The following is a 12,887-nucleotide window of genomic DNA, read 5'->3' on the forward strand; positions in this document are numbered from 1 at the left end:
CGTGGATGGAATCGTGGCTCCCGAAAGGTCTGTTTTTAAAACAACTATCTATGAAATCCAAGAACACTTATTAAACATTTAATGAAACAAATTCTAGTTATTGTTCTCACATTTATTTATCGGTAGAAACAATCGTTTCTACAGACTCGTGAATATTTTAAGTAACAGGTAATGCTGTGGGTACAAGAAAAGCACTCGAGCAATTTCGCCGGCAGCTGTTTGCAGTTCTGTATTCAGCTTTAACGCATACATTTAACATTGCATGGTCATGTATTTACCTTGTCATAAATGTCCGGCCGCTACATAGACGGATACTAGGCTAGCTATGTTACCATAAATGCACCACTACGAACATGCGCTATGTCTGGAAAAAACAGCAGCTACAATTGTATACATACAGAATACCGGTCAACGCACTTACCCTTTAAAGAAAGCATTGCATCTCTTGATGAAATCTGGGCATTTTCAGTCGTTGCCATACAAGCGTAGTACCCAACATGTTTGTCAGTGACAGAGAGAATCTTCAAATTCACCTCTGAACTTTTATTCAGATTGCTTTGAATCATCTCAGCACTTGTGTCTGTAAACGCCACCCCGTCCTTAAGCCACGTTATGTTAGGACGCAGAAAGCCCCGGGCAGCACACGTGAACTTCACATTGTCACCACGTGATGCCAAAATACTTTTAGGATGAAGGTAAAAAGCCGGTTCCAGTATATCTGAGGATCGGCAATACGCAGTTAAGTAATAAATTTTGAGTAGAAAAGGTTGGTGTGTACATCATGCCGATAATCGTCGCTCTAAATTCTGCGGTTTTGATAAATACAATTTGAGTCCGAATAATCTCCTGTTTTGCCTAGAATTATCTATACAGTATTGTGATATAAACGAAAGAGACAGCCTGCACCCATTTATCTTGGTAATTAATTTACCTTGCAGTGATTTTGAGTAGCAGATTCTATCCAGTTAGACATTGTTTGAAACAATAAAACATGAACTTATTGTTGTTTTTTTGTTTTTTTCTTATTTGTCACTGAGAAGGAATTTATCAGTGTGAGTTGTTACCTGGAAGTCTTGGAGTTCTTTTTGAGATCGTTACTCTTGCTTCTTTGGAGAGTGTGCTTCCTACTGAATTATTAGCAACACATTGGTATGTCTGGAACTGTTCCATTGTTTCAGTAAAAACAACTACCAACGTCGAAATCCCTCCATCTTGAGTCACGGTGCCATTCATAACTGTCGAGTTGTTTCTTACCCAGCTAATAACAGGGCGTGGAACGCCATCCGCTTCACAAGAAATGTTTACTGTGGCAACGCCAGCATTAAGATAGGCAGACGTGGTTTGGGGGTGGATTCTGAACACTGGCTTCCATAGTACTAAAAAGGCAATAGGAAAAAGAGTTATCATTGAAACAAACAAGTTGTTCTTGCGGATAATGGCCCTATAAATCCACCTTAATCAAGTCGGACTCTCGTGTAGTTATTCGAATCGAGCTGTCAGGCTCATTTTATTTCTTAGAAAAAATCATCAAGTTTAACTAGGTGTCCATACAATGAGTATGTCAGTATCAAAATACCGTTAAGAAGTAATATTATTATACTCTGTAAGTACCTGTCAACTTCACAGTTGTGGATCTGTTCCACCCTTCAGTGCTGTTTGCCTCGCACCAATACTCCCCTTTGTCGTTCAGGCTGACAGAATCAAAATCTAACATTGAATAGCCCTTCACTCCTGTCACAAAAGACATTGGCAAGCGGCGACCATCCATAAACCACGCGATGGCTGGGCGAGGAACGCCAGACGAACTACAGCTCAGATTGGCCTTACTTCCGGCTGAAATGTTTAACTGACTTGGAAGATCAATAATAAAACGTGGTGGTGAAGGTTCTGCAGTTAAAGGTCAAGTCTGGACTGTTAATAACATTAAATGTTACTATGTTTTAATCAGCGAAGTAAGAAAATGAGAAATTTATGCTGATTCTTGTTCTTCGTCCGAATTAAATCCCTACAAATTCGTCCTGGCCATCACTGCTTCTTTTTAATAAGTTCTTTATGACGATAAATTTAAAAGACAGGCACCGCTGTAACAGCTATTGGTGACACTTTTTTTAATCAAGCTAAGTCAAACGTATCTCAATTCAACCCACTCACATCACGAAAAACAAGAGCTCTTAGAGCTTACAACTGCGCTGGACTCGTGAGCACTTTAGGGGAGCTATGTGGGTGGAACAAAAAATACCCCCCCCCCCCCCATCCTCTTTACCTGCGTCGAACAATGTTGCGACTGACAAACAAGATGGTAGGAAAACCCCTTGCGTGACATTTCATGGTTGACTAGTTCCATCCGAAATTAAATATTTTTTGTATATGCTAATGATGGCCAAATTTAATTCCCACGATCTTGATCCGTGAAACAAAAAAAAATATATATATTTTAAATCAGCAACCAGTGTTGTCTTGAATTACCGTTTAAAGATTGAATAACCAGCTCCGAAAATGGAATATTGGAGCAAATAAGTTAATGAAATTTGAGAAAAACACTAGACCTGTGTTTTGCTGAATGGGAATTCCCCGGAGAATTAATTTAGCAATGACGTAACCTTTGCAAGTCAGGGCATGTTTGTCTCGGTGGTTTTCCATCAGATTTCAGAAATCCTATAGATGACACAGCTCCAAAAATAAATAACGCTAAAAAATCCATATATTTCACACTAAGCATGCTAAGTTTAGACCAGAGGATTTGTTTAGTTTCCGTTTCTGGCAGATTTAAACCTGTCAGAGCATTGCGTGATTCTTGCCGATCAGTGCCTTGTGAAAGTAAAAATTTTCCAACGCCAGTACATTTCGGGACACAAATGTAATGTAAATATATGTAAATTCTTGCCCGCTTTAGCGTATTTTTTAAAGCGTTAAATTTTAGTATTTTCTTCGATTCAAACGCTTCAAAATACTTCACACTGAATTTTGTAAGAAAAGGTTAATGGCTTTGCAAAGATTTAAAAGGTGGCTGGATAGTTTTGAAAAATTACGTGACTCGCTCGGGCTCTAGCCGATCGAAAGTGAAACTTGTCATGTCAGCACATTCTTTTCCACCAACGTGATGGTATTTATTCATAGATTCTGGCCCGCTAAATTATATTTCTCTTTGAAAGCGTGGAAATTTAGTATTTTCCATGAACCAAACGCTTCAAAATCGAATAATTCACACTAAACATACTTTATAAAGACAAAAATAGAGAAACACTGATTTGTAGCTTCTAAACATTGCGTGACTTCAAGCTCGACCGAGTGGAGGTCTGGGTCTGGTCACCGACAAAACGAAAAATAAACCGCGTGCAGAGCAAGAACTGCGCAGCGCAGTTAACTATAGCACACATTGAACACACCATGTTCCTAACTTTGCAAAGGAATGATGTCGAATTTCATAGTATAGTAAAAACCACCGAATATGCGTGAATGAATATTGAGTAATATGTTGACATAATTATGTTGACTTAGGCATGGGAAACAATAAGCAATAGCACGTAATTATAAACGCGTGAGGACTAACCTTTAAATGTCAAATCAAGAGTATCTTCTGTGCATTTCATTCGATTATCAGACACGCACTCATATCTTCCGGAATCGCTCTCTTTGGCATTCTGAATGAAAAACTTGCACACTTTCGAATCTTCTCTGCTACAACAACATTGTTCTAAATAGTTACCGTAGTTGCCGTTGTAATAGTATTGTATCCAATATGGCTGCGCATTCCTGTGGACTCCCATATCTTCCTTTGAAAAGTTGCTGATACAAATAATTGTTATGTTATAGCCAGTTGGTAGGACGTCTTCATCCGGGAATTCCAACGTGTTGAGTGACAGCGAGGGTGCCGTTGGATCTGTGACCAGTTGGAGATGCACATTCTTAGTTAGACATATCGTATTTATATCATCATTATCATCATTATCATCATCATCATCATCATCATCACCATCATCATCATTATTATTGTTATTTTTAACGATCAAGGAAGTACCACCCTCTCCCCTGATTTGTGCCCAGGATGTGAAGACGACAATAATTTTTAACGTTGTGCAAAACGGCCTTCATATACTTTTTCAAGGTTAGCGAAATTGTAAGGCCCAATATTATTTTGCGTTCATAGAATCAGGGCAGGGGACGAGAGACTTGAAGTTCATATGACATTCTCTTAGTTGTGAAGAATACTTTACTTCGGTAATTAATAATATAAGTTTTACTTACGTTTATGCAGAGATTCAACTTGGGCGCAGCCAATTCCTGGGTGCACGAAGAGTGGAAATAAGCCAACAACCAACAACATGGCGAGTCTTGCTTCTTTTTATGTTTTTCCTAAACACAGCATGAAAACATAACTTTACTGTGGTGTAAAGCTCAAGTAAAGTTGGCGTAAATTTGGAATTTAATCAGCTTTGCGCAAACTTTACATGTTTTAAAGCTGACCTTAATGCAAGCTTAACACTCAAGTTAACAATGTTTCCGCAACGAAGTTTCCTGGTGTTAATAAGCCAGGCCTTAAGTTAAGCTTGAAACTTATAAGCTGTATAGTCCAAGATGGTAAATCCGCCGCGCATAATTATTGTCATTTAAAAAAAAATCACATTAAAGATTCATCTCTAACTGTCTTTTACCTCTCCAGCAAAAATACCAGTCTCACAACAACTTCTATTTCACCCGTTGCCTTCTGTTTGCAGTAATCCGTTTTCGCTCTTCATGTGCATTGATTACAGTGTGTTCTAGAAATTTATTTATTAATAACTTTTTAGGACTTCCTGTATCAGTTCTTTCTTCAATTTAAATAGCTGTTTAGCATGCAGATCGGGTTCCGAACGTCACTATATACGAAAAGGACAAAAAACACCTTCATTGCAAAAAAAACTTGAACAATTTTATATGTAGCCGTGTATCGTCTTTATTGTATAACAGAGAAAAATATTACACAAAGGAAATTGACGAACACAACTGCCGCCCTGCCTTGAAGTCTCTTTGAATGTCAACAAAACGATCCATTAAAACGATCCATTAAATATTATAATAAGTGCAATATTACGTCAATTTAACTTTAGCAAACAGTTCCCATTAGGTAAGCAGTTCTTAAATTTTGCTTAGAATTACGATATACTTGCAAGTTTAAGCTGGCTCAGATATGCCAACGGAACTAAAAAACCTACAAAGCAGGCTTGCATAAAAAAATGTACTTTTCCTAGAGCAGTTCCTTACGTACACACGCACACTTAAGAATACATCGAATACCGTGACGTGACCGTGTTATTTCGGGCAAAACAAATTTACACGCCTGACGTTCACTTCGCGAAGCGACAGTAAAAATTAACAGGCATTTGTTCTAAAACAATATTATCGCCGTGATTTGACTAAATGGACACGCTTTTTTAGTTTTAAAAAATACCTTACACGATGATATGTATACAAAGAAGAACTTTGTGATCAGGGCCGTTTCTAGAAACAGGCGAACAGAATGAAAAGGTGTTTCTTTTTCTGATATCACCTAAAAATGGCATTTCAGAGCTTTTATAAAAGTCTGGCTATGGGCCCGGTGGTAATCAACAAACTGGTGATAGTTCTTTTAGCATGCAGAAAGGATTGTCAGTCACCAGCCAAACTCAAAGATATGGACATTTCTTTAAAACAAATGATGTACTTACGTTTAAATCTCGCTATGTGTCGTAATGTCCTCAGTCCCAGAATCCGGCCTGGCTACAGTTTGAGCGTTCGTATAGATTGATACTTTTAGTCTTTAAAATGGTATCACATTCTTTTTTTTACCAATATTTACTGCGTTTGTGTGCTCGACTGAATTAAGTTCTATATTCCTTAATAGCTGGTATCAGATCACTTTGATGAACAAGCTGCCTGTTTGTTGATGCCATGGCAACGGTTATTCTGATAACAGTATAAAGAAAAAGCGGTATGAAAAATACCCTTTTAGGATATAACACTAGTTATGGAAAGTTAAATCTAAGAGACAGATTGCTGATTATTTCTGCGATTTTGAATCCTCTATACCCAATGACATGAGCTACGTATATGATAAGTAAGAACCGAGTTTCAATAATGAAGCATTTAGACGTTGTTCAAACGAACCCTTTTGTTTATGCCGCTATTACCAAATCCACTTGCGCTACTGTTGCTTTGCGCGCGGTATGCTAGCTGTATCCCTCTAATGATGACGTGATGAGATAAAACTGCTTAGCTCACGTAAACGACATAAATTTGTTGGTATTGCTTATCTTTGTGGAGTGTTTACTTCTCAAATTTGCAACCTGACTTAATTAAAAGGGTACATTGGGCGTTTTTGAACACCGCATTACCGCAAAAAATCGGCAAATATCGCAATACCGCAAAAAAAAAAAAAAAAAAAAAAAAAAAAAAAATCAGAAATGCCGCAATTTCACAGTAAGCCTGAATGGTTGGCGGATTCGTTAACGCGACGGCGAAAAAAAAGGCAAAAAACGAGCGGTAGAACCGTGGAAACAATGACACGGCTTTAAACTGGTTGTTTAAACAATAAATCGTAAATTTGAATGTGCAACAAAATAACGTTGTTTCAGGTTGCTTTCGAAACGACCAGAAACGGCTAAAAATTGGTCGGAAAAAGTGAAAGAAACTTTTTTTATACCGACTATCATCGACCAAAACGCTACAAAACGCATCCCACAGGTTTGGAGAATTCTGCAATACCGCAATTCAAGATTTAAATTACTGAAACACCGCATGAAAAATTGGTCAATTCCACAATACGGCAAACCCCAATGTCCTCCTCTTTATTTATATTTTAATAACGTTTTTCTTCTTTATTGTTATTTCTTTAGGGAATGAAATGTAGTTTACACTTCAAATTAAAGGGTCAGTGGCTAGTAACTGCCAGCCTAAAGGTAGGATGAAAGTAATTGAAGGAAATTACTGCTGGCAAGAAAGGCTTTTATAATATTAATTTCCGCGTGCAGGCTGATATCGAAACAACTGTAGCTAGACGTACGCGTTCCATAGAGCTGATATCACAGTAGGCCAACCTCGTTCCCAGACGAGGTTGACAGTAAGCGTGATGCCTCGACGGCTTTAACGACTTATTTTGGATAGTTGTTCAAAATAATGTTTTAAAATGCACACTGGGAGCACATCTACAATTATATTCCGAATTATTTTGACATCTACTGTACGTTTCTGAGTGACGTCGTGATTAAAAAGAAAGAAAAAAAAAAACTTTATGTAAAGAAAACTACCGAGGTTCCATTATTGTATGTCAATAAAACAGCAAAAACGATCCCATTAAATTAAAAAAGCACATCAAATACGTCAGTCTGACCTCAACATACGGCTCTCTTTATGGCAATTCTGACTTTAAATAAGGGAATTCTGACCTTTAACGCTAACACATTTTACCAATGATAACGTTTTTATATTTTAGAACCAAAACTTATTTGTAAATAAAGTAGGCTCAGGGTCTCCCCACACTATTTTGATGGCCAGGTAATGTTTTAAACTTATGTCGGACAAAACAGTCTTGTAAATAGGTCTAAAGCTTAGACCGATAAACGAAAGTCAAACGTTTAGACGTTTGTTATTTAAAGATATTAAAATAAACATACAATGATACTTACAAAGAATATCCATATGGACATGCAAAAAGAAATTTGTCTTATTTTTAATTTTTATTTTGTAGCATGCATGCAGCAAAGATTGTTAATCGCCCGACAAACTCAAGGTTTAAGACATTAAATATATATATATATGCTTACGCTTAATACCACCAAGTGGTTAAGAAGTCGTATGTCTTCAGTTAGTCTTGCAAGAGCTCCATCGTATTGCTTCATTCAGTTTGTAAAATAGGACCACTCGCCTATTTTTAAACCAATATTTACTGCGTGCGTGTTTGAATGAGTTGTATATTCCTTAAAATCTGATATCATGTCATTTTTTTCTATTTCAAACAAACCACCTGTATGATATCATGGCAACAGTTTTTCCGATAACAAACAGCGAACTAGCCATTTCTCATAATATTCTCTAGGTAAACACTTTTTTTCATCAACGGTCAATATCTTAAGCTAGTTTGGTTTTGATCAAGTTTCAATAATTAAGTGTTCAGGACTTCCGTTTAGTCTCTGCATATGTATTTTACACGAGGCTGACAACGGTCAGCTTCTAGATTCTGGTGATGGTTATAAGAAATATGTGTATTGCTGCGAAGCGTAGAATGTGACTGAAGACTTCTTAGCTCCTTCTTAGGGTGTACATTTTTCCCCTGCCGGAGATCGACAAAAAGATATATTTTTAACCATGTTTTATTCTTCTTATGAGAAATATTTCGCTGACTAGTTTCAGGTATTACAACAACGCCAAACAAAGCGACCTCGACGCATATAAGGACAAGTATTCCAGTATCTTCTCAAATTCTCATCGGCTCGTCGAGAAAATTAATTCCTTTTTACTTTTTTAGCGAAAAAAGCTGACTTGATTCGAGAAAAACAGATAGAAACTGGAATTGCCTGGTAAATTAATTTGACTCTGTGAAATTAATTTATTTCCAAACTTATGTCGGAAGACTTTCTTATATAAGCTATATAGGTATGTAAAGCCCCAAAGAGTGAAGTGTTTGAGCCGTTTCGGTATGGAATTGTGTATAGATTTTGACGATCTAGACTGAAATAAGGTTAGTACTATGATCAGCATTAAGTATGGGTAATCATACGGTTTCGAGTTCAATTTGAAATTTATTTCCACGAGTGAGGTTTTCAAAAGAGCTGAAATTGAACGAGCCGCTTGCAATTGATTGGTTAATAAACAAAGGCAGCCACAGGGAGCCAATCAAACGCTTCCACGCGATCTGAATGCCGCAAAATTTGAATCCGCTTCGAGATGCAAGTAAAAAACATGGCTGGCGTTCTGAGCAAAGAAGAGGACCAGACGACAGCTCTAAATACCATAGCACTGAAAAGCACTGGTTTTTGGTTCTCGTTTTGGAATAACTGGTTTCCTAAGAAGGAAAATGCCGAAGAAATCGAAACTACAAGCCGACTAAACTTCACGCTTCGCTTGAGCAAATTTATTTTCGCCGAATTCGCGGAATTAAAAAACAACAAACACATTGACGAAGATTATAGATCAGATAGCCTCAAAGTTATGCTAACATCGCTTGAAAGACACTGTACTTAGAGAAAAGAGCTTATAGGCTTTCTATTCCCAAAAAAAATCTAGTACTAGAGGCGCATTTCGTTAAAGTACCATAAACGATCGATTAAGCGCGGCTACTCGAATAAGTGCTGCTCTTAAATTAGTGCCACACCTTTACTGAAAAAAAACGCCCTCCTTCCAATGAGCGCCCCCTTCCGAATAAGCGCCCCCCATTCGAATATGTTTTTGTCAATAAGTGCCCCTATTCCAATAACCGCCCCAATTCTAATAACCGCCCCTATTGTGGATAACTGCCCCTACTGCAGTCATTGACGTCGAAAAAATAAACTCATGAACATTCACCGTATCGTCCATGTGTATATTTACTGCTAAGATGAACAATTCTTTTAAAAGTAACTGAACTTTCAACAATTTGTTACTGCTAAAGTTTCTGTTATTGTAATTTATTTTGATATTTATTAAGGTTTCGTTTAGAACATTTGGTTGTTTCTAAAAAAAAATAATGAGGTTCCAAAAGTAAATAAGTGACCCGGGCGCTAAATCGAATCATTACGGAATGTGCCTTACTTAATTCTCTCTATATTCCCCTCAGCACCTCACCTTTAACAGGGAAAATTAAATAAGCGCTGCGGTGCTTTATAGATCATTTACGGTAATACTTAACAATTATTGGACGAGGTTAAGCAAAATATCATTATTTTTCAGTGGCAAGCAGATCAATTATTTGCTGAAGCCAAAGGCTGGGAATTCGTTTAGTAAAGTATGTCTTCTGAATTTCGACACAACACTATTGTTCTGAGCCATATGCAATTTCGGCAACGAGCGTTGAATGAGGGCTAGTTTTAGCTCGAGGTGAACGTAAGTTACTCTAATTTATGTCTTTTCGAACCAAGAAGACTGCATTTACGGCATTTTGTTCAAATCATGAATTTTACCAATTTAATTAACTTGTTTACAATATGAAATAACATCAACTAAAAACAAACTTAAACATTGCTAGATCGAGAGCTGTACTGAAGCTTTCTAAACCCATGCATGGTCTAAAATGAACTATCAAAAGGCGTTTTACATCGACGTTCGCTTCATTTTCAAAGAAATCGGGATTAGAATAACTAAATAATTCATGACTCAGCGAGACGATTCGGTCATTGTTCATGTCACTTCAGGGAAGGAAACCACGCATATCGAATTGCTTCTCACTTACAAGTTTCAGAAAGCGCTCATCGCTAGCCAAACCAATCGGCAAAAAAATCATCAAATGAAGAGAATTCTACTCACATTAGGGTTTGAAGTGATTTCTTCTAGACCATCAGTCGCGATCTTTGTAATCTTCTTATCTTATTATACCCCGGATGTAAAAAATAGGTCACCAAGGGTGACATGAGTCTAATGCCGTATGGCATAGTGATACAGATTGCGCGGTTTTCGTAAGCCGGTTAAAATTGGTTAGAGGTTTGTGTTCGGGAGTTTAATTTAAAATGCTTATAGCAAGCTAGGGGCATCGTGGATGATTATGGATAAAAATGAAACAGTCATAAATGTTATATGCTTCACAAAATTTAAAGTATGAACAGGAGTTGATGTTACTTCTTCCGTATTGTCCGTAAAAGCAGAAACGATTAAACATTTGGACAAGATTGCGTGACGATTTACAAAAAGCATGTTCATTACAACAAGGGTTGAAGAACTTCACATCGTTTTCTTTCAGATTTTTCACCATTTTGATGATGACTCTTGAAACAGATTTTGCAATAAAAGCACTTGAAATAGTGACTGTTACTCCATTGTACTGTAAGCACTTAGTGACAGATTTTCCTAAAAACGGGTGTAAATGCTCACGTCAATATAATGATGACCTTTTGAACGCTGGAAACTAGGCAATTATTATCGAGCTACCATACACAGGAGCGAAGACTGTTTATCATGATGTACAAATTTCGCGAATCATCACTTCCATATCAACGTAACCATTTTATGATTTTTCTAGCTGTAAGAAGAACTTAAGATCTCTGAGAGTCGTAAAAGCATGAAATTCGATTTCAGTGTATGGCAAAGGCCGGGACAGTGTAATACTGCAAAGCGGCCAAACAAACGCATTTTGATTTAGTCGCGTAACTTGATTTACATTTATCCATGTACATCTTTTATTTTTGAAGGTTTTTGTTTGCATTGTAAAGAAAAAATTGGTCAAAATTCGAATGATTTAAATACAAAAACCGAGGTAAAGTTTTCTATTTTTTAAAACAAAATAAATATTTGGTCGCATTGTGTAAATAAACGCGAGTCGCCGTCGAAATATTTTTTCTCAAAGACGTCTTGCTTTTTAAGCAAGACGAAAACACAAGTGCTTAACTGAACTGAAAACGAAGATTTATTTTCACAAAAAGCTTACAAATGTCTTAACTGGAAAATTATTTCGTCCTGTTCAAGTGTTGAATAATCGTGACTTGAGAAAGAACTTTTAATTATGCGTGGGAACACGTGTCGCTGATTGGCTGTTTTTAATTGAAACTAATCGTGCGTGTCCGTACGGAGTCCGTTCTTGCAGCTGATCATTGTTTTCTACATTACAGCGAACGATTATCGATCCCGAACCATTCCCTTGGGATTGCTAACAGCTTTTTTCATATAACAAAGAGTCTAATGCGCATGCGCAAAGCGCACGCAAGCATTAGACTCAAAAAAATCGTTGTAAAAGGCCGCAATACCTCCGCACATTACAACGGTCTAAAGCCACTGAAATGTTCAAGCCAAATATCGTCACGACCGCCTTAAATCAGCCCTAAATTAAAGTCTAGTGCTGAGTCTTAATTGATGTGGATAAAGACCTTTGCTGTCTAAAGCAAGCGCAACGTTATCTGTACCTGGCAAAACGTAACGAGTCAAGTGTTCAACCCGTTAAAGCTTTGCTCCATCAATCAAGTTAGATATGTAGGCAATTATTTGCAACTCACGAGCTGGGCTCTAAGCCGTTGAAAAGGAAGGAAAAATGACTTGACTTACATTAAAATGGTGCAGGATGTGCAGAGTCTGTGCAAATTACTCGCAGTTCTTACAGTTTATAAATACATGTAAATATGTCACATCAATCAGTAGCAGGATGATGGTCTTTCAAGGTACAGTGTATGAAAGTTGTTTATCTATGTGCATGCATTTATTTTTCGGTGCCAAAGTTTTGGCTTGTCGTTGCATGTGTTTAATCCACAGATACTATCCTTGCTTGGTGCATTTTTCATCTCTGCTGCTTCCATAAAGCACTTTTTTTCTCGTAATGGTGGAAGATAATGAATTTCTTGATGTTTGGTAGGTTCCACCCAACTGGTTGCTAGCCAATTTGTCGCACCTTCAACATAACTGATGTACACTGTACACAGGCAGTCCAAGCTCACAATGTGAGGAGTTGAAAATACTCTTTTGAAAAACGAAACGTGACTCTCGCCGAGTGGTATATGAAGTTGTTCAGTGCTAAAACGGTTCGTATTTATAAAGGTTTACCTTATTATAGGAAATTAACGATACATGTTATTAACGCGCATTTCAAAAATTTGCTTTAATTTTATTAATGTAAACACTTTTACTATAAGCATTTAAGGTCGCGCAGGACCCTTGAAATCATTATGTATGTATTTATTTAAAGAGTATGCACGAACTGCGACGACTGAAGCCGACAACAAACGAAATATTCATGAGAATTTTTTTTCTCAGAGTTCTTT

At 37.2% G+C, this 12,887-nt stretch overlaps 1 protein-coding gene across 1 annotated transcript; it reads right to left on the reverse strand.

Annotated features, from left to right (window-relative positions):
- Positions 1-380: 380 nt before the first annotated feature.
- On the reverse strand, positions 381-6,725 carry LOC144633395 (peroxidasin-like). The gene is made up of 6 exons (XM_078492272.1): positions 5,685-6,725; positions 4,246-4,353; positions 3,551-3,880; positions 1,612-1,887; positions 1,065-1,376; positions 381-718 (listed from the first exon to the last, which is right to left on the reverse strand). The coding sequence occupies exons 2-6, from the start codon at positions 4,322-4,324 to the stop codon at positions 381-383; spliced, it is 1,335 nt and encodes a 444-aa protein (XP_078348398.1). The 5' UTR covers positions 4,325-4,353; positions 5,685-6,725.
- Between the last annotated feature and the right edge of the window lie 6,162 nt (positions 6,726-12,887).

Source organism: Oculina patagonica, chromosome 12, assembly GCF_052425735.1.
Source record: "Oculina patagonica isolate OP01 chromosome 12, crgOcupat, whole genome shotgun sequence".
Taxonomy (NCBI): Eukaryota; Metazoa; Cnidaria; class Anthozoa; order Scleractinia; family Oculinidae; genus Oculina; species Oculina patagonica.